Source organism: Lates calcarifer, linkage group LG2 (genome assembly GCF_001640805.2).
Source record: "Lates calcarifer isolate ASB-BC8 linkage group LG2, TLL_Latcal_v3, whole genome shotgun sequence".
Lineage (NCBI taxonomy): Eukaryota > Metazoa > Chordata > Actinopteri > Centropomidae > Lates > Lates calcarifer.
In genome coordinates, this window is record NC_066834.1 from 19350003 (window position 1) to 19376471 (window position 26469).

The 26469-nt window shown below is 40.5% G+C and overlaps 1 protein-coding gene across 1 annotated transcript; it reads right to left on the reverse strand.

Moving 5' to 3' along the window:
- Positions 1-978: 978 nt before the first annotated feature.
- On the reverse strand, positions 979-14766 carry sv2ba (synaptic vesicle glycoprotein 2Ba). The gene is made up of 12 exons (XM_018697399.2): positions 14014-14766; positions 9584-9764; positions 7252-7403; positions 6509-6642; positions 5858-5947; positions 5405-5518; positions 5218-5306; positions 4864-5028; positions 4632-4765; positions 4283-4483; positions 3994-4153; positions 979-2447 (listed from the first exon to the last, which is right to left on the reverse strand). The coding sequence occupies exons 1-12, from the start codon at positions 14489-14491 to the stop codon at positions 2264-2266; spliced, it is 2082 nt and encodes a 693-aa protein (XP_018552915.1). The 5' UTR covers positions 14492-14766; the 3' UTR covers positions 979-2263.
- Positions 14767-26469: the final 11703 nt, after the last annotated feature.

A 26469-nucleotide genomic window follows, 5' to 3' on the forward strand; every position in this document is an offset into this window, starting at 1 on the left:
AATATAAAGTCAGGTCAAGATATCTCAGAATAAACATAATAGGCCAATCATTCTGATTTGACAAAGCAAAAACACTCTAATAACATTTTATTATTTCTGCATCACAGAACAAAGCAAAAATCTCTCTGTTAGAAAAGACAGAGACAGTGTGACACTGCAGTGCTAATATACTCCCCCCACTAATCCAACATTTTACTACCCACCTGTGTTTGTGACTTTTTCATTCCCAGTGTGCTTTTCTTTTAAAAGCATGCTTTCATCTGTGAAGGTTTCTGTAAATGGACACTGTCAAATGTATGTCCTGGAGAAAACTGATCCTTACATCTGCTGTGATTCTATTTCATCCCATATGTGTATTAAAAATAGTCAGGTCACATAGTTTGACATTTTTGACAGCAGCTAGTTAGCTTAGCTTAGCTTAGCACATAAACAGGGAACAGGGAAAGAGCAAACATGTCAGTGTTACAGTTAAAGATGAATTCATACAGAAAGAGAGGGAAATTTGTACTCACGGCATCATTTAAATGAATTCGACTGCTGGACATTTGTACTTATTCCCCCCAGATGTACCGCAGATAAGCTACATAGCTAGCAATGGACAGATCAATGACCGTGGAAGAACACCTGTACTCACCTCAGAAACTCCACTTCTATTATTTTCCTCCAGTCTCTCGCCTTTTTCTTCTCGTCTCTGTACATTTATGAGGTAGATTCATAAAGCCCTAGGGTATGCGTACATTGGTAGGCAAATGTTATTACCTTTACACAGAGCCTGGCTGTTTTCTTTGTGCTGAGCTAAGCTAATAAGCTGCTGGTTCTCATTTAACTCTTGTATTTACTAAAATATCAAAGTATTTCTTTAAGTCAAATCTGAAACTCTTTAACATTCACAGTATTCACCCAAATGTATAAGTTGTTTCATGTGTTCAGTGCATATTCTGGATTAATTATTAACCAGGAAAAAACTGGATCACGAGCTCTCAGCTTTATTCAAGTCATGATGGAGCTACTATTTTACAACTAATATACACAGGTCTACAATATGTACAACAACGAATATAGTATTGGTAATCAGACTATTGTGTTTCATTAAATTCACAGACATGTGGATAACAACCACACACACGCACACACAGCTCATTCATGCCAAAATAGTAACATGCTCCTTAGAAATCTTGACACACGTTGTCAGAAATGCAGCAGGTTCTGTAAAACAGTTCTTCATCAGAACGTTAAAATGAGAGCATTATATCAAAACATCTAATCTCACAGTTTTGTATCATTCTCTTTTTTTAGAAAAAAGATGAAAATAAATCAATAAGTCAATAAACAAACAGAACAATTCCTTACACTTTGTCATGGCAAGATGTGACAGATAAGACTCTGATTCTACGTTATCACCACCTACAGAACACAGCTCTACGGTTAAGGACAGACACAACGTCTCGGACGACAAAGAGGAGGAAAATCCAGTTGGCTGTTCAGGTTGGATTTGGATCAAGTGGGAGAAATGAACAGAAGTGGATTTGATTAAAAAATACCTCCTACATATAATAAAATGGTCAATCCAGTTTTATGTCTAGAGAGAACAAAGCAAGCAATAACATGTCAACTAAATAAGACTATAGACACCACAGGACAGTGCAGAATAAATAGACTGGGTGAATGAAAGAGGTGTTTTCTTTGAACAACAACACCAGCAGTGATATTGCTGCTGAGCCTCAGCAGTAAATACAACAGGCTTAAAATCAAGTTCAAGTTGTGACTTCTGACTGTAACTTAGATATAATTCTGTCTTTCCTTTTTTTCAGCAGGGAGTGAAATCAAAGCACAACATGGTAACATGAACTACATCACCTTTCAAGTACAGACACATTTTCATCTCATATTAATCTTTCTTTACACAAACCTCAAACAAAACAAATGTTGCTACACTGTGTGTGTATGTGTGTGCACAGAGGGACGGGCAGTAACCAATAAAAAGGAAATGACAAACACTAGTTTCATACGATGTGTCGGAATAGCTGGGAAGCCTGAGGAACTTACAGAGGGAACAGAAAGCAACCACAGGTCCATGTAGGCAACCAAACAGATTTTCAACATTTTTAATCATGTAACCGTGACAGGCTCATAAACACAGCTAGCACAGCATGGCCTCTCTTCCTTGTCTTTCCATTTCAGTTTAAGCTGATACTTTTCCCAAAATGCTTTTCCCCATAGCTAGACTGTGTTTGGGGCCTGGAGGCTGCAGGAGTTTGGCTTTTCAAGACAGGATTTTCTCCCGGGTTTCGGGCAGCTTTAGAGCCACCAGACCTCCGCAGACGAGGGCGCCGAAGGCCAGGAAGATGGGGATGATCTTAGTGATGCCGATAAAGGCTGCAAAGATGAAGCTGGCGATGATGGCCGCAAACTTACAGATCCCGTTCAGGATACCAAACGCTGTCCCTCTGTACAGTGAGAGGGAAAACAAAGAAAGATAAGATGCTTCATTTTTTATGGCCATCTGTAAAATAAATGGGTTGAGATGAGACAGAAAGAAATTCAACATTTGCTAAACCCCTGTTTCAAACAGCGACTGTCTTGTCCCATGTTAACAACCATAACCAGGCGTGGCAGGTTGTGTGTGGGGCTGTATTAACAGTGATGCTCAGTATCTAGAGAGGTTAGAGAGCAGTGTTTGTTTTTTCAGCCTCTTCAAAACCAAAAGCACAACAGCAAAAGTGTGAAGACTTGATCAAGCAGTATTTTTATCTGCTCTGACACAATACGTAGTATCACCTTCAAATCCAAGCAGCATAACAACAACATTATTTTATTGGGTTACAGGTTATGTTAGAAATGGAGCTATTTAGTACTGTGGCACTGTGTGGTATTTCCTTGTGAGAGTTAGCTCTGGATGCTAACATATTCAGTATAATGTTAGCAGCTCTGTCTCAAGTGGGGCAACTGACACTCCAGCAAGCCAAAATAATTTCAATCATCTTTTCTCTGGTAACATTAAAAGTGAGAACATGTGGTCTCAGAAAAAAATAATAATACTAATAATAATACTACGGCTTGCTAGTTCTATCCACAAAAACAGTTCTGCTCCTTTCCATATGTCATGGCTGTATGTGCTCCTGGTGCTGTGTTTGTCTCCTTCCTCTCCTGTCTTCTCTGTAGCTCCACCCAGGTGCTACCTGATCAGTAAGCAATGAGGTACACCTGCTCTGAATGAGGTGCTTAAAAGTTCCTGTGCCAGCATCATAAGGCTTCTAGTGTAGGACTGCTGGACTGTACTTTGTGTTGCTGTTTTGATTTTGTGTCTTTTGTCGTCTTTATTATTCACAGTTGCTTTGATATATCTTAATACTGATAAAGCCCATGGATTTGTTTCCTAGGATGTTTTCTGTAGTTGATTTTAGTCAGTGTTGTGCGCCCCATAGGGCTACCTAAGGGTGGGGCATAATGCATGTCTTCATCAGGAAGGTGAAGATATTGACTTTTTGCTTGAGACTTCTTGACATTGACATCTGTTGCTTCACTCTTTTAGCATGACATAATGTGTGTAGCCGTCAAGTGCTTATTTAAGACTCCTTTTACAGGATTCTCGCTTCAAAACAAGAAAGCCTGACAAAAGTCTTTCAACCATCCAGCTGACAACTGATTGATATTTCATTTCCAGATGGCAACAGTCCATTGTTTACAGAAGTTGAGAATTCCTTGAAAATACTTTCTGGTGGTAAATATGCTACTTTTTTCATTGTAAACTGCTGATATGCTGCAGGATGTAGTGAAGACCTTTGAATATATTTTGACCCTGCAAGTATGTTTTTTACTTGGCAAGATCGTGGAACAAGAGCAATTATTTTATGCCAAAAATATATGCAATACAAAAGGTTGCTATGGTGTCTTTTTAAAATTCTAAGCTGTCAGTCCATCTGTACTGTGTCTACAGTATTTGTACAGGGGTGGAGTCGGACATTTTAACAAAGGGACAGTGTTGAACTTTACCTTTTTGCGGAGGGATAAAGCTCCACAGAAATGACCTCTAATCCATTCCAGGCTGCCACGCTGACGCCATAGAAGAGACACTGCCAACATATTACAGCTCCTTGACTGAAACTCAACAGCAGCAGGAAAGTGCAGGCAGACGATGCCAGCATAGAACCACCTAGATAGATAGATAGATAGATAGATAGATAGATAGATGATTCTTAAGCAGATATAAAAACTACAGAAAAATCCCATCTGCCCCAGCTTACTGTACTTATACTGTACAGGTGTTTTCTGCTGATCTCACCTATTATTCGGATCCTTCCTATCTTGTCCATGAATAATGCTGAGATGATGTTGCCAGGCAACACGGCTAAACTGCCCAGGAAACTGACCATGTAGATGACAATGTCATTCTCCTCCTGGAAGTTCAGATGGCAGCCTTTCTTTGGGTGGAGGAAGGTGGTGTTCTCCATTCGACAGTCTTTGAACTTTTCCTGCCAGAGGTCTGGAGAGAACAGACAGATGTAAGAATGTTTTAATATATATTATATACTATTATTGAGATAAGGCCCAGAGCTAAAGAAAAACTTAATGTGCCAGCATTGTAAAATCACTATAAACATTTTACAGTCATTACTAATTCTGTGAGGTACCTGTGTTGTAGAAGACAGTGTTTTTGATGGTGCAGTTCTCAAAGAAGGTGTTGGTTGACTTGACGTCCTCAAAGTAGCAGTTCTCAAACAGAGAATCCTCGAACTTCACAGACTTAATCTCAATGTTTGCAAACCTAAATGAAAAAAGAAATGGAATCAAGCAGTGCTTGAAACAAAGTGTGAATTGTGACTTTAAAAAGATTAATAGAGGGGCAATGTTGAAGGAACCTACTTGTCGTGGATGTACTCTCCCTCACGGTGGATCTGATTGACCAAAGAAAAGTTGAAGTGGAAACGTTCAACCCGTTCGCGGTGGAACACTCGGACCTTGGACTCATATTCCTCATACTGCATGTACTTGATCATGTCAGGGAACCAAACTCCCAGCCCATGGTAGCTGATATGCATGGAAACAAGAGACAGGCTTATTTTAGAGAAAACCTGAACACAGAAAACCCATAATTACCTACCTCTAACAACTACTAACATTACTTTTTGTGATTACCAGTAGGGTGATAAATGGATTGGGTTGAACTAGGTTTTAAGGCCCAAATCTCTGGCCTCAAATTAAATAGTGTATTTTTACCTGAAGGCCAAGCAGAACCAGACAATAACCAGGAAGAGGCCTTGCAGTCTCAGCTCTGGAGCTGATAATGACATAATGTTAGCCATCACCTGAAAGATGGACAGAGAGAAATGTCATTTCTGCATGAAAACAAAGGGGTAGAAACTTGTGAGATAATTGTACTTCAGTCTCAGGGTGATTTGCAGACCTGTTGCAGCATGGTCACATGTCTGACGGTCCAACGCTGGAAGGCAGTGCCAGTGTCACTCTGGATCTCTATGAACTCATCCTCCTGAGTCTGTGGGGTCTTAATGTTGGTCACCTTTAGAGAGAGAAGAGAGGCGGGAATGAACTTTTTCATTTACTTCTTATTTTCACAGCAGACATTTGTCAGGGTGCAAAAAGCTCAGGTGTCATGAATAATGTAATGATGGCCATATTCACTGTTCTCCAGTATGCTACAGTGAGGCAAAAGGTCTATTATTGATGCTCACTTACTGTCATGGCTTACACTTGAGTGTAACGCAGTGATTGTTAATGTTATACGTGACAACTGTGCATTTCCTGCTATGATGAGTCAGAATGTGCGAGGTCTGTACATTGCATCACCACCACAGTCACAAATCAGGCTGTGTATGCTGGCATTACAAGTAAGACTTACAGTGAAAACTCTCTCTGGCTCCCCCTTTGCTTTCCAGTTGGTGTCGTGAACTTGTCGCAAGACCATCCAGGCCTCATCATGCCGGGCACTCTGAGAATAAATACATAAATACATAAAAATCACATAGAAACTTCCCAATGAATGATGAATGTCTACATAACCAATGTTCTGTGAAGCACTCTTAGTGTTTTTTGCAAGTTTAGTTAAAATTAAATAGTATATTTTATAGTATAATCATTGGTTTCAGTTTGAAGACTGAAACTTTCCCACATACACTGACACCAGATAAGCAGCTGACTAACAATGTTCCCATGAGGTCTGCCTCTTATCAGCAGGGGCAGTGTGTGATAATTTGGGGGTGTGTGAGACGTACATGCTGGAGCAGTAACATACAAATACAATACCACATGTGGTTAAAGGTCTGACATTGTCCTGGATGAGAGACAGGGGTGGGTGGTGTTCTGGTGATGCCTTTAGCAGCCCTTTGCTACCTTTGCACAGCAGTGGGATGTTGCTGTGGTGGCTGATGACTCAATGCTTTTTTTAACCAATCACAGCTCGATGTTTGATACTGTAGACTGACATAGCAAGCAATGGGATACAGCAGTTATATCTGCAAGTTTTCAGTCTGAGAGATTCCAGTAATCTAACCTCCAGGAGGAAACGTGGGCTCTCCGGCATGAAGATGACTCCGACGAGTGCAGCCAGCACAGGGAAGAGACATACCAGAATAAACAGTCTCCAGCTGTGTATCTGGAACTCTGTCCCGATGGCAAAGCCCCAGCCTAGAAAGAACAAGTTAATCAAGAACCCATCTCTCTGGTATATCTTAAAAGTCCAAATCACATAATTGCTGTAGTGCAACAAAGCACAAAAAAATCATCTTTATTGTCATACTTTATATGTACAGACTTTATTTTGTGCACCAGTTTCTCTATTTGAGCCATGAGCCATTTGCATTTGAAACATTGCACTGATTAAAAAGTTGACAGCGAACACTCAGGCCGTGGGTCTGTTTCGGAGTCCTATAAAATTACTTTTCTAGTTCTGGAGCCGCCAAGATGTTCAGTTGTTTTAATGTGAATTATTCATATTTAGCAAGTAATTGCTGAGATAACTTCTTAAGATGAGGCACATTAGCAAGCACACAGAGGAGCTAAGAAATTAATTTAGCCACATCCTGCTGTTCATGCAGACTGAAGAAAGAAGTCCAACACAGTGTTCCTGCAGTCAATTGAATTTTAATTAAAAGTCAAAGAAATGTTATATTAGCTCTGTTGTCTGAGTTTATGTACAGTATATTTGAGTGTTCTTGTGCCTTTGTGTGCATCTATTCACTCTACATGCATGTATGTGTGTACCTGTTTGTTAATTAGTATGTATGTGGATGTTACCATAGTGAGGGATGATTCCCCAGGCAGTAAAGGAGGCGTACAGGCCTCCCAACATCCAGAACATGCAGAGCCAGCTCAGATGTTCCCCGCGTTTATCCATCTGCAAGAACTCAGTGAAGTAGGTGTACACTATCGGGATGGCACCACCAATTCTGGGGGGAGGGTCACAACACAATTATTATTTTATTTTTTAACGTAGATCGTCCAATATATTGATTCATTTTATAGACTGACTGGAATGACCAGATATAATTAGTAGACATCTGTGTCATAACTAGCATTTGAATCATTGAGTTATAGCTAGTGAGGTCACGGTGGCCTTGACCCTTGACTTTTAACTACCAAATTCTAATTGGTTCATCCATTTGAAGAAATTCACTCAAGGACAGAGAGCCTAGAGACATAACACCTCCAGCCTTTAAACGAGGGGGCTTCAAAAAGTTTGTGGAAAAAGGACAGTTGGAAAAACGATTAAAGTCATGATGTTTATTTTTGCATTGCATGCATTAGGGGTTCATGTTAGAACATGTTATGATACGTTAGTACGAGAACGTACAGGTGCATTGATATCAAAATCCCTGCATATGATTTTTAGCTACATACTTTTTCCACAAACTTTTTGAAGCTCCCTCGTATGCTGCCATGTTAGTTATATTAATGTAGTGTAATGATGACAGTTTTATGTATATCACTTAAAAGTAGGGTTAGCAATTATGATCTAATGCACTTATATCCATATTCAGGGACTATCTTGTCATAGTCAGCTGGCTGCCCCATCTGTGTGTCCTGAAAAAAATCTGGGGTTTCTACACAGCCCTGGCTCTACAATCGGGAAATTAAAAAAGTGGATCGGAGCAATCAAGTCCTTTACTCAGATCTTGGGCATCTCCTTATATAGTAATAGATTTGATATCATATGTAACAGTCTTGAAAACAGTGGAAAAAATAACCAGCAGAGACGAGACATTTAAAGGACAGCAAAACTTAGCAATACCACAGCAGTAGGTTTAACATTAAGACAATCAATGACATTTTAGCCATTTCTCTATTATTTAATACAATGATTAATCTCCTTAAATGGGGGTGTGTTGTTTGCTGGCTTCACAAAACACAAGGAGCCACAGTTCTTCTGCAGATGTGAGCATTAATGACTAACATGGGGCTCATTATCACCGTGAATCAGCAACAGCTGAACGTTTTATTTTGGTGACCTTGTCTTTTTTTTTGGCTTTGCAGAAAGCTCAAGCATCAATATTGCAGGTCTGGGTACACTCACGCTGCTATCATTATCAAAAGAAATGTGTCTTTGAAAGTTGCAAAAGCAGCCTGTGCACAGCAAAAGCTTCACCCCAAGGTGCTGCCGACAGCAGGAATTCAACAATAAAACTCAAATTAAAAACAAGCAAAGATCATTGTTCTCTCGTTTTAATTAGCGTAATAAAGAAATGCTCTGTTAAAGTAAATAAGCAGATTTCTCCTGGTGTGCAGCGTGAGTTGGTACACAGTCACACACAGTATGTGACTGTGTGGTGGTGGTGTGTGCCAACATGCAGCATATGACAGCATGTTGAGTAGATGGCAGCTTAAAAACCCTCCTTTGCTGCATATAATTATCATGCATCTATTCTGCGCCAAACCGATGTCTTAAACAACACTTTCCTACATTTTCTCATGCAGATGGAGCCCATGCAGCAGCATTAGTTTGACTGCATAATAGTAGAGAAAGTATTGTCAAACTTAATCCCAGTGAGGACCAATGAGACACAAACAATGAGCTTATTTTTGAACAGGATAACAATTAGATTAAATGAATAACCCAATATAGCTCTTAAAACAGAGCCAGCTTGTAACAAAGCACTAAGCAACATGACCAGTTAATATTATAGTTCTAAGCTAAAGGCTGTGCTCTCTGTTACTGCATATGTTTAACAGTAAAGCAAAAATAACCTTTCTTTCTTAGAGTAAATGCCACATAGTAATCTATACCTGGGGTCAGTCTGACTCATTTTAAAGTGACTGCAAATACAAATGTCGACCTAGACTCTAAAATGTAAATGTGTTGTTTTAATGAGGAAAATAAATGAACAAGTAAGCCATCTTTCTCCCTACATATTGTTCCTACAGGACCAGAGTTTGTTAAAATGGAGATGTCAGCTATTACTCATCTTACTTAAATGTCAGGTGTCTTATTTTGGAACCAATATTAAATATGTTACAGACCTTCTTATTTCCACTAAAAGGATTGTTCATGGAAAAGGTCAGTCAGTATAAAAAAGTCTGATGAAGTTGTCTTAAGTTCAAACAAGGACTGGGTATGTAAATGGTGTCTCACCCGAAGCCTGAGCAGAACCTGAAAAAGAGGAAGAAGCCGTAACCCTGAGCGAAGCAGGACAGGAAGGAGAAGACCAGGTCGATGGTCAGCACGTAGATCAGACACTTCCTCCTCCCCATCTTATCGCACAGACCCCCCCATACCAAGGCCCCCACCATCATGGCCACATACACCAGCAGACCTGCAAATAAACACATACACAGTGACACACTTGGAGGTATTTGATCTGGTACAAACCAGTTCTGCATTTAACTCACACTTGATCTCAGTGTAGGCTCCACAGATACACATATTTGCATACACAAACACACACACAGACATTACTGAAATGAATGGTTGTGGCAGATCTATTATTTAAAAAAAAAAAAAAAAAAAACTCCTGTTGTCCACAAGGGGGCTCCCTTTATCCTGTTATGAACATGGAAGAATAGAGAAATCAGACTTTCTTCTGTAATTCAGTGTGATGCACCTGATCAACACTGAGTGCTCTATTCAACATTTCTGAATATTCATAATGACATTCATAGAAAATACACCTAGACTGATACTGGCACACCCAGAAATAAAGGTCAGAATGATTTTGAGAGTGCTGAGTGCTGAGGGTGTCTCGCTTAAGCCACACTCACCTTCCATACTGTTAAATCTGCTTTCAGCTTAGTTCAGATGTGATCAGTGCTGCTTCAGTTGTCTTTGCTGATATCAGAATTCTTCTTTTTTGATATTACATTGTTACTTTGATTTAAATATTTTATCACTGCAAAACTAATTTTCTCCTTAATTTCACCTGCAGATTCCCTCTTTGACTCACAGTGGTCTGGAATCTGTCCCAGCATGCAGCTGGCAGGTGGTCTAGTCTGCCATTTCTTTTTGTTGTAAGGCAGCAGCCCATAACAGTGACCAACTGTGCTGCCCATTACTGCACCAAGGAGATAATAAAGATTATGTAGTTCCTTTTTATGTCTCTGGGGAGAGTAATATGCTCTCCTCTGCTGTTGGTGTCAGGACTGAAACCAGCAACCTCAGCCATCCTCTTCACCGTGCAGTTTAAACCTTTAGACCCATACCTCCAACCTCCTCTGTGTTTTTACTACACACAGCCCTAATTACAGTAGGACTAAGCAGCTTAACGGCACGTGGAGCCATAGTGTGCACCTTCCCCGTGGATTACTAGACTATTCAAATGCTCTGGTGCTCCACACGGCAAGCTGCACATCTCTAGCTCATTCAACAAGAGACTGCTCACCGGGAGAGTCAACATGTCACCTAATATTTTGGCCAAGCTGTTGCTTAAGGCAATGTGTATGCCTTAGATATGTACATGGACAGTTTGACAGGATGCCCATGTGATTAGAAAGCCTGTCCTTCAGGTGGAGGCCCAGGATCTACCCCTGCAGCAACAAGCTTCTTTCTGCCTGCTAACGTGTCCTTGAGCACCGTGCAGACACTGAATCCCTGGAGGGGAGAGACAAATGTTCTTTTTTCTTGCTGTATTAAAAGTGAAAGCGCTATAAGAGTGTTTAGCACATCTAGATGAAGAGACAATGAATCTACTTGAAACAAGTGAAGACAACGGCAGAGTGTGTATTCTCCAAACATAAAATATGTACTGTCTAAAAAACTCTGTGTATATAATTAAAAACAGATCTGAGGCTTTTCAGTATGTAGTAAGTATAGATGACACTTTTCTGTGTGTGTTTACTTCAATTTCATTCTGGATATAAGAGATTAAGTTTACTACTGCTACATTTCGTTACTTAAATTATTAGGTATTTGTGAGTTTTACAGTCACTGAATGATGGACCCCGGTCAGCATTTGTCCAAAATGGCCTGATAAAAGTATAAATCACATATTGACTTAAATAATACTGTTTTAATGTTTTTCTAGTCAAGCAAAGTCGTGACAACTGCTTTCCTGGAGCTGGGTGCACCAGCTGTTAGTGAACTCTTAGTGTAGTTTTATCATATGTGTTCACTTACCTTGTCACTACTGTTAAACTTTAGAGCTGGGTACAACTGTTAGCTAACCGAACTCACTGACTAAATAGCTCAACGTTAGCTTGCAACGTTAGCTTCCAACGTTCGCTTGCAACATTAACTTGCTAGGTCAACACATATGACCTGACACTTGATCAAAAATCTGTTTAATAACATTGCAAACTGGGAGTATTTTAAATAACATTTAACAAAAACATACTACATCTCAAATTGCAAAACTTTATGCCAATAAATTATGAAATGATGCCAGTTACCTTAGCATGTCAGTCATTCTAAACTGTGTGAATACCTCTACTCTGAAATTATACTTCTCCATGTATGCACTTCTAAACTTTTTTTTAAATCCAACATTTATATACAGAAATATGAAACATGAAAAATAAAAAGTCAGATTCCATCAAAAGGAAAAATACATCACAGGCTTAGACAATGTGCTTGATTGATGTGATGTCTGAGAGTTGCAGTGCAAAAACACTGCAGAAATGAATGCTACACACCAAATATATTCTGGATTAACATTTTCATAGCAGGAAGCAGGCATCATAAGAGCTCCTCATAATTTATGCATAACCTTTTTAATTGCAGTTTGGGTTTTATTTCAGAGATGCATTAGCTGCACTGCACATTTAGCAATTTCCTTGAGGTAATTGGTGGTTAAATCTCTGCCACCAGATCAAGCCTGGGTTGTAAAATCTGCCAGAACATTCTCTCCTTTTTCTCCAGCATTTTGTTTCCCACTATAAACCTCTTGTATTTTCACTATAGATTACACAATGAAACCACTTTTAAAGGTAAATGCACCAACCGTACTTCTCTTTTAACAAAAGGTTTGGAAGTCTAACTGCTATCCGAGGCTAAGGTTAAGATTAAACACATTTCTGCTCCTGTGTTTCTGGTGAACAGAGCATGAGCGTGAATCAAACAGCATCATTCTGCAGATCTACTTCATATTCCCTGCCAATGATCTGTGCCCCCCTCCCACTCTGCACAAACAGATGCTGTGATTTCATTTTCGCCAGGCCTTCCTCCTGCTACTACAGCCTGTCAGAGGCCTGAAGCGTGTCTGACAGCTCTGCACCAGGCGCTGCAGGCCGCCAGGCTCTCTGACTGCTGCAACATGCTCCATATTAGCCTGGGAACACACACTGAATACAATCACCACCGGGTTGCTCATCAATCTCTCGCAATGCTTCTTCCCAGGAGCCTGTTGTTAAGATGAAATGAGCGATGTGCAATCTGCCACATCGTCTGGCTACATACGAGGTCTGGGAAATAAGGTGAGAAGCTTTAATTTGCAGTTTAGATGTCTGCACAGAAAGTGAGGAACAGACGTTTTCAAGGTACACTTCCCAGTAAGTTGTGTCTATGCTGCATACAAATGTAGTTTTTTTCTTTTCTTATGCATGTTTACTTTTGTGGTACAATAATTGAGAGTGGGTGAAGCCAACGGGTAACTGAAACAAAGGAAACACTCCCCTTAATACACAATGTATTCAGACAAAAAGAGAAGCAGAAGCTCATTTCTCTGTCTGGGATATAACATAATTAAACACTTAACATGTGGTGTGGCACCTCTCAAGTTACCTCCCAGACACACGTTGTACCAATGCCAAGGCTCAATGAAGCTAATCTGATGGCTGACAGAGGACCCATACTCTACCAGGACACACAATGTTGGCTATGTTCTATACTTCTGCAGTTGCCCAGAAGGATCCAAACCTTTTTTCCTAATTTATCCCAGTGGCTGGGGGATATTTCTGCTTGAAGCAGTGGTCTGCAACCATTTGCCATAGAGAGCCAAACATATGCAGGATTTTGGTCCAGCCAAGCACAACAGCAGATCATTTCACTGATGAGTTCCTCCTCTCTGGGTAAAAACTGGAGCTCTTCGACAGATGATTGTAATTAGCTAGTCTTGTACTCTTCCAAAAGGCTATATATCTGACTCAGAGAAATATGTGTGCTAAATCAGATTTTAGCTGCACTAGCTGCATCACCTCAGGGATGACAATGTCATTTTATCTGTCAATTCACATTTGATCCAGACTGATATAGCTCAGCAACTGTATAATGGGTCGCCGTGAAATTTGGTACATTTGTGCATGTACCCCTCAGGATGAATTGTAAAATCTCTGGTGATCTTCTGACTTTTCCTCTGGCGCCATCATCATGTCAAAACTTTAATTTGTCCAGTATTCTAGTTTATGACCAAATACTTGCAAAACTAATGACTTTCCCATCAACCGCAGCTGCACTTCCCTCCTCAGTCTAATCCTGGAAATGGTTTTACAAAAACGAAATTCTTTTCAAATGATGGTTATTTCATTTTGGAATGAAAAACTATGAAAGTTTTCACCACATATACTCAACAGAAACCTCTCGTCTCATCAGTGACCTCAATTTTTCCACCTCCCCACCCCTTTACTGTCACTTACCCAGCAATCCTTTGTCAGAGTTGGATATGCACATGTCCTTCTCAGCGCTGGGCAGGACGAAGCCCACCACGAAGCCGTCCACTCCGTCGGCCATTAATGCCAGGCCCAGCACGAAGAACAGCGTCCATTGGAAGCGCCCATGGCCGCAGTCCTCCATGATGGCCTCGTACTGCTCTGGCAGGTTTTCCTCCTCCTCTTCCTGCTGTGCGGCCATACGGGCTTTCCTCCTGGCTTCCATCCGAGCTGCCCGTCGCGCCTCCTTGATCTCGTCAGGGTGGGGGATGCCCTGGTACTCCCCTTCGTACATCTGATCATCGTCGTCTGCCCCTTCAGTGGCGTCGCTCCGAGCATCCTCGTCCTGTGGAGGGTAATCTGTCTGGTAAGGGTAGCCGTCATGACCTCCTCCATCCTGGGTGTAGGTGTACTCTCCGCCCTCTGTCACCTGTGGGTTCACATTGTTGTGATAGGGGTCATCCATGGTTCCTGCTGCGTGTAAGGGGAGCAGGACTGATTTTGCCTTTTAGCCGTTGTACGCTGAAGAAGCTCAAGTCGACAGCTATAATGGCATAATCTTCCCCAGGAGCCGTGAGTTGCTCTCAGTATTCCAGGTGTCAAAAGGGAACTGCAGGTTTTCTGTGGTTAAGAGTGTACGTCTCAGGTTTAAGGCCTCAGCAGCAAAGTTGAATTATCTTCCTTGATCTGCAGAGATCTGCATGCTGAACCTAAAACACAATTAACACCACACATCACAAATTATTTGTCAGATTAACGGAAAAGAACACACCTATAGAGAAAACATTGCCATGCAACACTACCCTTTGGGATGGCTTCTGACCTGCCAAGTCAAGTCACAATTAAGATTCATATTACAAAAGAAGGCCAGATAATGATTTTTGACCCTCAAGTGAGGACAGAATACCAGGAAAACATGCCTGCTATGTGTCAGGTCATTACAAAAGGGCAAGACATTTGTTAATTGTCTTAAAGTTCACCTCCACAGTTTACATTGATTGTTTTTACCTAGCTTTCTATTATTCTACTTTTGTTCCCTTTAAATCTATCCCTATAAATCTAGCCTGTTTTCTATTATTTATTGCTACTTGTACAGCACTTTAAATTCTAAATAATCCCCGGAAATCATTCTTGTCAGGATTGAAAAGTGTCATTAGGCAAGAAGGAGCAGTTCAGGACTCCCAGTCTCCCCTGTAGGCTGCTTGTCCTTCCACACAGCCAGATAATCTCATCGTCTCCCCGCTCAAATGCTCTGACGCCATTTTGATCCATCACACAGCACTGCTGCAACGATGACACATTCAGATCTGTCTTGATTTTTACAGTGACCAAAGGCCACAACCATCGACCAGGGACACAAGTCACACTGCATTGTAAGAATCTTGCTGGCTTGTCCCATGCATTACTGACATGGTTAATACTTACACACTGATATTCTTACACAATCAAGCAATTCTTAGCCTGAAGCTGGATGCTCTGTAATTTAGAGATAACAAGTGATGCTGTATTGTAAAAACGAACGGCATAGCTGAATGCTAAGTACAGCACAAGACTCCTGAGAAATTGACTAATTTCAGAGTCTCAAAATGGTAAGATAACAGAAACCTTCATTTAACCTTCATGTGCCCAATGTAGTCCAACTGTGTGTCTTTTTTGAGTTATTACTGTTCTCAGTTGCTAGTGCTTTACAGTCACACTGGGAGGTTTGCGGGGGCAACTGTGGTCCTGCCTCGTCCAAGGACACATTACCACCTTTAAAGCTAGCCAACTTTTACAGTATAATGGTCAAAGCTAAAACATACTAGCTGTAACAACAGTAGCACAAGTCAGTCAGCTGACTCAGTAATGTAAGTTGTCTTTATAACATTAGCATTAGCAACATTACGATCCTGTCATACCAGACAAAGTAAGCCCTTAGTGTGAGTTTATTACAGTGACTGAGCTTCAGAATTTAGGCTTTAATATGTAGGAGGACAATGTGTTATTTCTTCTCTCAACAATTGCATGCACTTGTTTTAAGGAGTGTTTCTCTTTTTTCAACCTGACACACTACTGATTGCCAGTATTTCACAATCTAAACATGTTGTGTGAGATTAATCAAGGAATCTAATATAACCTTATTTATAAAGTGTGTTGCATGTAACATCCAATGGTTAAAAGAAGCATGAAAACTGGTTGCTTTATGACACCAAACAAGAAGAGCTTTTAAAACAAATTACATGTTGATGTGTGAAAAAAAAAAAATCTAACGTAAGCATATTCTTTTTAGTAAAATAACAGCATGATCAACATTGTCTTTACAACAGGAATCAACAGGGTTTGTGGTGGATGGAGTTATAATATTGAGAAATGCAGAGAAAGTAGTTTTGAAATTTAAATCACAACCATTTGGTGGAAGCAAAGGACTGGTTTAATCCTCCATTTAGTCTGGTCTCATCGCTCCAGACTGAATGTCTATGTAAGTGCGAACATTTTGCCTCAAGTTATATAATAATGCTTAAACATTCTGTTTCCAAAAGTACAGATTTTTTTTTGCACCAGATCTGAAGCTACTCATGACAAATGTTCCCACATTCAAGCAGCTTCCTCCAAAATCCAGTAGTTTTGTTGTGTCACTTTCTTCAAATGGTTATTACTTGTTACATGTGTATCACTTGCTTGATCCAGACACAGTTGCAATCACATTATCTGACACCGGTTGGTTTGGTTTGGGTAGGTCTGCTCTGGTTTGGAGCCATGATGACGAACACTGTAATTTAATCCAGATTAAAACTGCAGATTTTTTTTCATTTTGCCCTTGTTGCCCCACATTATTGTTTCATCACGGAACTCACAGAGGTGGCTGATAGAGGCAGTGGATTATGGAGTCTGGATTGAAATACTGAAACGTACTTGCTGCTCTTGGATATATCGTTTTGAAATCCTGTCGTCAGTGTTAAAATGCTTCATGGATCTGTCTTGTTGTCAGGAGTAATGAGAAGAACTGCAGTGCCATGATGCGATGTGATTTTTTTTTTTTTTTCATTTGTTGTTTGCTTCAGTAACGTGAATAATACATGAACAATTCAGGAGAGAAAGTGAGAGGATGGATGCTCAGTCTGGTTGAGGGAAGCAGTGTTGCTTTCATCATCCTGCTGCAGCTCCTTTACACCCACAGCTGGCACTTACATAACAGTTAGACTGCCTGCACTCACTCACTCTTTTCCCCTCTGTATCCCTCCCTCTCCCCTCTTCCTCTAACTTATTGATCTGTGTATCTGTTTATGAATGTATCATCTTGATCCCCCTCACCCCACACTCATACACCTAACACACACACACACACACACACACACACACACACTAATTCATATGTCAAATCAGTATTTATACCCGTGCAGAGTTTGAATAGGTCATGAACTGCCTTCCTCTGAGAGTGTCCCAGTGTTGAAAAGTCAAAGAGCTCCTTTGAATCATGAAAATCAATGTGAGTCTGAGGTTTAACAGGAAGCAGAGAGGTCACAGCGTAATTTACAGAAAGCTATTTCAATCTCACAAGTGACCTTTTACTGTTGAGATCATTTATTAGTTCGACTGAGCCAAACTCTGTCGTCTTTGCTTCATCAGTTTCTGTAGCTTATTCTGCAGAGAGCAACAGAACTATACACTCGTGTGGAGTCACATATTAATGCTGTGATAATGGACTTTGGTAGAGTAGCTGTATATCACACACACACACACACACACACACACACAGTAGATACACCAGTAAAGCTGCTCTGTGGTCAGCAGTTTGAGACTTTTTCCAACTACAGTTCTCATATTTAATTCAAGCTACCCAGTCAGTACAACCACAGTCTTCTGCTGATGACAGCTCCAAATGTCTTATTCAATATACCCCTGTCCAGCTGTAGGCATGTCATTGGTAGTTATTGAAGATTTGGAAAATGTCTGTTCATTCATGTTCTTCACATATATTTTCACATCCAGTGACTATAATCTCCTATTTTCGTATGTAAGCTGTTATTACATTTGGGAGGAGAATTTTTTAAATGAATTATCTGCCTTGTCAACGTTCTTTTATCAGTTGGCATGTATGTATCTAGCTGTTTTTCCATTTTGTCATCCTGAGCCTTTTCCTTTCTTTTTTTTTAATTTTGTGGATGAGATGTCTCTGTCAGCCCCTGCGGGTAACTCCATCACACCGGCACATTTTGCACCATTTGTTTGACTCACTTTGCTTTCAATGACATTTTTATCTTTACTAAACCTCTATTATATACACTAGACTACACTAACACCTGAACAGTTTTTTTGGGAGATAAAGAAATGGCCCTTTTTGCTTGGAAATGACCAAAATGGCACAGGATATCAGCACCAGATTTCCTCGATTAATATCGCTTGTCTAGGTACAAAAATGGCTGACTTTCTCTACCAGTTTGCTCAGTCTGGGTTTTACTAAGCAACAGGGTGAGGGGCCACAGATATTACAATATACTCTTTGATAAAAGCGTCAGGTTGTAGCATTGTATCCGCCAAAGCAGGTGAGTTCAGTTTAATCTCGGCTCCCCTGTGACCTCGAGAGGTCAGAGAACAATCCTGTGTGATTTCTGGGGACGACCAGCCTGCTAACCCGTCAAGTGCATTTATTAGCAACCGGTTTTCTGTTTACAGTAACTGCCACTGGATCGGTTACAGCGCAAGAGCAGCCATTCTGGGCCTTGTCAGATATGTTGCTTATGATATTCTCATGCCAATAGCTATTTATTTAAAAAGTTCTACATTGAATATATCCTGATGATACAGACAGTAGATTCTCCCCTCGTGCAATAGAAAATATTCATACTGGTATGTGAGAATCCGTTTTTTAAACATCAGCTTTGATTAAAAGTTGAGGAATTTGACAAATGGTAAAATGTGTTGCAAAATATCTAAACAAGATTTTATTTTATTTATTTTTAAAAAAATGGCATGGTTAGTTAAGGTTGCTGATAGATGGTAATGTTGATGGCTGAGGATGATCTAAATGTAAATGTTGCAACAAATAAATCTTCGAAAAAATGAACTATATCATTGCAGGTATTTTTTCAGTCTCTCATTCCCTCAATAATTTGTCTGACAAAACCAAAAGCTAAATGGCATAATTCAGCAAACATAACAAAAATGGTCTTACCAGAGTTGGCATTCCCTAAATATAAAAATGTCTTCTGAAAAAAACAAACATAAATTTAAAAAAAAAATGCTAATGTCCAAGCAGCATTTTCACATGTCCAAAGCCTACATGTCAGTTTATCCTAAGGCCGTGCTGCAGCCAAGCCTGAGGGATTAGGACACAACCTCACAACCCCCCCCACACCCCCCACCCCCACTCCACTACCTCCCCCCACCCACCCACACACACACACACACCACCTCCCTCACCAGGGCTCATCCCCACAGGAAACTCCCTGGAACTAACCCCACCCACATCTGGGACCCAATGGTATAGTCCTAAAGGTTTAAATAGCAACAGGCTCCACTGGCACTGTGTGTAAACTGTGCAGGTATTTTTCTGTGATACTCTTGATCTCAAAAACGGGTCCTCCACAGAGAGGTCAGAGGTCAGTGTCAGTGTCAGCTGGTTGAGATTCTGTTTTTTCTTTCTTTTGTTCTTCTTTTTTTTTGTGCTCAAGGACACTTCAGCAGGGCAGATACTTGTTGTCATGGAGACACAAATCTGGGCCTTTAGTGGCCTGCAATCATTCAGAAGAGATCTCCAAGAGTGTGCATGTTTTAGATTCCATTCAAACACTTAAACACTACACCAGGTGGGTTTAAATGTGAATGTTATCCAAGTAGTGGACTGTAATGGCATATCTGGATAATGGTTGTCTATAGTTGCACAAGCCAGAATGAGCCCTCTTGTCCCATAAGCAGAAGAGTACATCAACTCAGCAGCTGCATGTCCTGTCGAAGCCTCCTTGAGTGAGACATTGACTCGCTACAGTAGTTGTTCATCCATCCCGAGTTGCTCTGGATAAGCATCAGCAAAAATAGCTAAAACATTCCTCTTCCCTTGAAGCAGGAAGGAAGGGCTGGTGGTTTTATTTCTTTGGGTGTGGATGAGTGCAGAGGTGATTATGGATGTGTCTGAGTGGCATCTTCCAGCTGGAGATGGATAATCATAGCTCCTCTGCACCACATATCATTCCGACGGTGGTTTACATACAGAAAATATACAGAATCTGAGGGAAGAGGACTGACGCCAGTGAGGGAACAGCAGTTGCAGTTGGACTGATGACAAAAATGATAGTATATTATATAATATAAGAAGCTATGAAAATGTATAAATCTGTAATGTCAAAAAAGATACCCAAACATGTTTAATTTACCATCATGTGAGGAAATGGTGAAAATCCTTACAAGAGACAAGCTGGAGCTAGGAATTATTTTTCATTTTGTCTAGAAAAATTACTCAGATGTTTAGCCCTGTAAGATGCATCAAATCTAGATGTAACTACTCAGTTTGTATATAAAATAGTTTGTATATAAAATAGATACGTCATGCTACTGCTTTCCTATTCTGGTAATAATCTTGCAACCTCTCAGATTTGTGACCCCGTGTGGGAGTCTCAACCCACCAGGCTGGGAACCACCACTCTACTGAAACATGAAACACATAATATAAATTGTTATATAAGTCAGTGTGCAGCAGTACTTATCAGTGGATCCAATGAATTCCTACTTTCATACATGTTTGCTCCCTTCATACTTCTGTTTTTTTTCCATGAATGCATGTCAAACGTTTACCATTAAACAATAGAGAGAATGCTAAGTAGAAGACACATAGTATGACTGTAGTAATATAATGCTATAACAATAATATTTAAGTCAGGTGCAGTTTACCATTGCTTGTTCACTACATTATGTGTTGCACTGCAGGAAATATTTGAGTCTACTATACAGTAAAATGTCACTATATAACTGTTAATAAATGGACAAGTAGCTCTACTGCATACTCTACATAACAAATAATGAATACTTTTTTCATTCATCACAACAGCCAGTCTGCCAACTCAGTCACCCCCAGCAGGAGACATGGTACAGTCTGGTATGGGACATCATTATAGAGAGTAGATGTCTTGCATAGAGGCAAAGCTCTCTAATCCGAAGGCCAGATAATTCGAGTGCAAAGAGGATTAGCTCCACCCCAGCAGAGCCATTGGCTAAATTTAGCCCCCATGCTCTCTGTCTTCACCAGTCTCCATTTAACCCCTCCTCCAAGCCCCGCCCATGACTCCCTTTACCCGTCTGTCGGGGCACGCTCTCCTCCAATCACATGATGCAGTTCATCATTACGCCATCATGACACTCTTCTCCAGCTAAATAATCCAGTATTTAGGCCCAACAGTCAGGCCCTGCATCCTGTCAATAAACAGTAAATGATACTGAGTGCAATCATGATCCATCTTGATGTGATCACGTGGATCTGAGTTTTCCTGAGAGGGAAAGTTAGACTTGTGGCCGCTGACATGCTAATGTCTCCCTAATGTCTCTGCCCTTCATCTGCAGAGCTTCGTCCTCTGGCGACCACATTGGGATTACAGTCGATGGTGCCTGCCCGCACAATCCCTGCGATGGCGAGTGAACTGCAACACAGAAACGTCTCATGCAAACATCCGGGAAATCAATAGCTTCCAGGGGGAGGATTCTGGGAAAGAGTGATAAACCCGTTCCCTGTGTCCCTTTTGTTTGTGGTTTAAACCACTGTCTTCTACTTAGCTTTATTATTTTCCTCCACTGAATTCCATGATGATTCCAGGGTCATATCACTTTCTGTTTGTCTCTGGCACTTGACATCCTCTCTTGCAGCTGATTGTTGATGATCAGGAATTTAAAGCTTATTCTACAGAGTCAGTGAGATGCACATTGTTTAGAACATAATATGGCTTTTGCTGACTTGGGTTAAGAAAATGATCTATTATCGCTTCTTTTCTTGTCTAACGTGAACACTTGATAAATCCATGTCACCATTGTTTTACTCTCTGTGAAATATTATTTATAAGCCCCTCAGGGTGTCTGTATCACCAGCTCAAGTTTCAGCTCACTTTCCTTTTTTTTAAGTGCCTCATCCTTTGTATGTGGGTGGAAAATAACTTTAAGATAACAAGGCAGAGGAAAGACACAGCAAACAAAACCCTGCTGGTACAATTACCGCTACATAGTTTTGTGCTATTTTTCCTCTGCTAACTGGGCCTTAATGGAGTCAGTGTCACATTTTTGGGGGTGGATGTTTTTCCAGAAACAGTTGTGGAGCATGGTAGATCTCAGGGTTATAGCTAGTCCTGCAACCACCCTTGTTTTGTTGTGGTGTATTCTCTCCCTTGTCTATATATCATCCACGTCTTTACATAAAAATATCAAGAGAGATCAAATCTGAGATTACATGTCAGCATCAATACATCAGACCCTCCCTGTTTATTTGTGCTTCTTTTGAATAATCTGGATGGAGTCACTGTGCCTTCACTCCTCCTGTTTGCTCCTAATTAAAGAGGAGAGATCTGCAGGAGGTAATCTACTGGGCTTTAGTGAATGGAGGTGGAATGTGGAAGTAGATGGGAGGCGGCGTGGGTCCGACCTCTTATCTGGTTGGACACGCCAGTTTGACTTAAGTCACCTGACCCGCTCTTTGCCGTGCATCCAGAGCTGAGTGCGCGCAGTAAATGCATGGATACATACAGACTTAGAAGGCGATGCAGAGGTCGGTAAACTTTGACCTAAAATCAGGCATTATGGGGCAAATGGGCAGCTGTGACAACAAATTTCAATCATAGTTTCACTACAATGGAAAACATTTGTATGCTCCATTCCTACGCCTGAAAATGCTCTGAAAATATTATTTTATCATTCAGGAAGATTAGTGGAACACACACACATACACGCGTTCACAAATCCTTACACACCAATCTTTGTGGGGACCCATCATTGACTAACCTTAACTATCGCAGCTCAGTGCCTGACCCTAATCTAAAGCTAAAGCTAACCTGAACCTCAGTCCTCACAGAGCTGTCAGACAAGTACAGTGGGCTCCTGGTTTCAAGGCCACACACACAGACACACAGTATTTGTGTGACAGTGATTTGTATTGTGGTGTGTTTAGATTCCACAAATCCCAGCTGATGGGATCAACTGGACTTACTGACCTGCAGCACCACAGACACTGACATCTTGTGGACATGACAGGGACTGAAATTATTCATGCTGTTAATTACAAAAACATGATTGATTTATCTTGTCGAGATTTGAAGAATGGGGAAAGGTCTCCTGCTTTCTCTCTTTGTCTCTCCCTGGCAATGTTTTTCTTCCTGTCAGCATTAAAGTGTCTGTTGAATAATATAAAATTATTTTCAGCAAATAGTTGGGTAATTAAAGCTTGAAACTGCACCAGTCCTCACCTTGACAGAAAACACTAGTGTCAACAATGTTTTGATCACAGTAACACTCCAATATTCAGCCAGTTCGTTGTTTATAAACCTGGTTGCATGCATTTTAATGAGTGTGTACAATAAGTCAGCAGGTTACTCTTAAGGTTAAGGATTAAGGTTTTTTTTTTAAATATTTTTCATGTAGTCAATAAATCCTATAAAAAGAACAAAACCAACAATATGTCTCGATATTTTCTGACTTCACCACTCTTGTCTATGGGACATAAGCCCACTGGTTCATATTGAAGATGTAAAGCACAAAAAACGAAGTAATTTCCTCAAACAACTAGGTGCTGTAGTTTTTACAAACTGGAGGAAATTGTGCAGTTGTTGCAGACTATTTTCACCTGTGGATGAATACACATTTGGTGCTCTTGTTAAGTGTCCGTGTTCAGCTTTGTAATGATGGAATGTGCCGTCCAGTGCAACAGTGTGGCTCAGTGATGTGTTATTGATAGTGTTTTTAACAACAATGGAAGTCTGCAGCAGGGAGGAATAAACTATATCTGAAATTTATTGTTGGTTTTGTTTTTTCATGGGATTTGTTGACAATAAAAAAAACAAAGAATATCACCAGATTTACCCTTTAACAAGTGCACACACATGAGCTGTGAAATAGCAATGTTGGATTTTACCTAATCCAACCAGCCGAGTGACAGCAGCATGACTGGTATGTTGTTATCTGTGCAATTACACCACACAGTAATTCTGAGGTACATTTTGATGCTCCAAGATATGTTTTACAAATGGAGAAGGAAAAAAAATAGGAACTGATGGAAAAATCATACATCCGGAGACAATTTAAAGTTGACAGTTACAGAAAATTGGTATGAAATACCCTGAGAATTGTTGTACCTGTAGGGTTAGTATGCAAAAAGCTCTGCTAAAACAAATGGTGGGTGGCAGTTGAATGAACTGTGTTGCCAAGAAAACAGACAGCTTTAGCCCAGAGGAGGCTCTCAGAGATCGTCTTGATCCTTACAGTGTTAGAACTTTATATGCTGAACATGTGTCAACTTTGCCCAAAATAACAATGAACAGAAACTTTTAAGTAAAGCAGCCCAGGCATACAAGTCAAATATTTAGATAAGGAGAGGGTTTTGCCTTAGTCTTGATACAGTTCTCACGTGTATGGATACATATTTAACAATGGATCAAATGACTGTGTGTAATGTGAGAGGGGTCATACATAGTCATCAACCTAAAGAAAATTATCACCTGACCAACTCAACAGATTTATAGATTTATAGAACATTTATAGATGATTTTACACTCATAAATAAAAAGTTTATTTTTCTGGTTTGAAATTGGAAACAGCAGCTGACAAAACAATCTCACCTTGAGAGATCTGATGAAGATCAAGTAATGTGATCAAAAGCTCCAGAACACATTATCTTACTAATAACAAGAAATTGTTTTATTGATAAGGTCAAAATTAAACATTTAAAGCCAACTTTTAAGCCAACATGGATGACAAGTCCCTAAAGTGTTCAGAAAGAAAGGAGATTTCACCACAACTGGACAAACTCCATCTGCTGATGAAGCTCATGAGGCATGATCAAAAGCACCAGAACAGCAACTAAATGGACCTTGAGGTGAGATTATTTTTCCAACTATTATTCTGTAGTTCTGACATGTGCTATGGACACACTTGTTCTAAATCACCTGAACTTCCAATAAGTTTAAGAGTGAAATCCCAACTCCATAACAGTGGTATTTTTATTTGGGTATTGAAGTTCAAACAGTTTTAAATAAGGCTGTAAGAGTTTCCCAGTGGAGCTTTAACTGAAGCAAAACAACAAAATCCTCATGGCCCAGACAGAGTGAGAAGAAATGTGGACAGTATGGCTGAGTGTAAGATGCTTTCCATTGAATTGTGAGACAGTGTATGCAGCACTCCGACGGCACTTCAGCCAAATGATATGCCTCTCGCTCCTTCCCTTTCTCTCCCCCTCCCTCCTTCCTCTTGCAACTAGTGTGTTTTTGTCTCTATCCAAGTGTTTACTCTGGCTGGGGGTTTTTCAGCGCTATCTCTTCCATCCAAGTCCTCCAACTTACAAAACCTCCTTTTATCAAAGCACAAAGGCAGCTATGTACCTCTTTGTGTCGTGCTTGTTTCAGCGTCTCGCTTATGTTCTGGCAGTCTGCAGACCGCCCTGCTTCAACATTCCCCCCACGTCCCTCCACTCCTCCTCCGAACTGCAATAATGTGTCTAAGGGCAGCTCAGCATGGCGGTGAATGGGGACTCTTTTCAATACCACCTGCCATTTATCTAACCCTCGGCTGGTTACAGGTGGATGAGAGAGACAAAGCTCTGAGCTCAGATGCTTGTGATGGGAGGAAGGCCTGGATGCCTGCTGGGCTACCCAAACAACTTCTCTGTGGTTCAATTTCACATACACTGATGGAAACCGTGCACCTGGTGCGTTAATAACTGTGACCATGTGCTTGATGAGCACCAGATACCAGCTTGTTTTGCAGAAAGATGGCTTTAAAACTGGGACTTTGTGGCTTTGGCTGCTGTACCAACATTTACACAAGCGGTCAAAAGTTTTAGAGCACCCCCATTTCTCCAGTTTTTATTAAAAGTTAAGAAGTTTGACCTTGAACGGTACAATGGTCAGCAGTAAACTGTCCAAGGGAAAAAAACAAAGTCACAAAAAACTGAAAAATGCAGGAAGCAGTACTGTATATTGATATCACAATGGTGAAGGAAAGACAAGTAGGAAGAAAGGCTGGCTGGTCATCCTACAGCAAGATAATGACCCAAACAGGAGAAGAGAAGAACCAGATGGTGGCTTCAAATGATGGAAGACCAGCACAGTCTCCAGACTTAAACCACATGGAGCTGGTTTGGGATGAACTGGACAAGTGCAACACATTTGTAGGAACTTCTGCCACAGAGTTGGAATGAACTTTAAAAACAATGTTTCATTCCCGTAGCAGAGAGAAGATCAAGAGAGTGTTCAGGATTTATGATTTTATTATTATTATTATTTT

Excerpts from the sequence above, each read along its gene's own strand:
- sv2ba (XM_018697399.2), bottom strand. The coding sequence starts at position 14,491 with ATGGATGACCCCTATCACAACAATGTGAACCCACAGGTGACAGAGGGC. Across the intron at positions 5,307-5,404 it reads ATGTGACCATGCTGCAACAG|GTGATGGCTAACATTATGTC; the intron begins GTCTGCAAATCA and ends TCCATCTTTCAG. Across the intron at positions 4,484-4,631 it reads CACTGTCTTCTACAACACAG|ACCTCTGGCAGGAAAAGTTC; the intron begins GTACCTCACAGA and ends TGTTCTCTCCAG.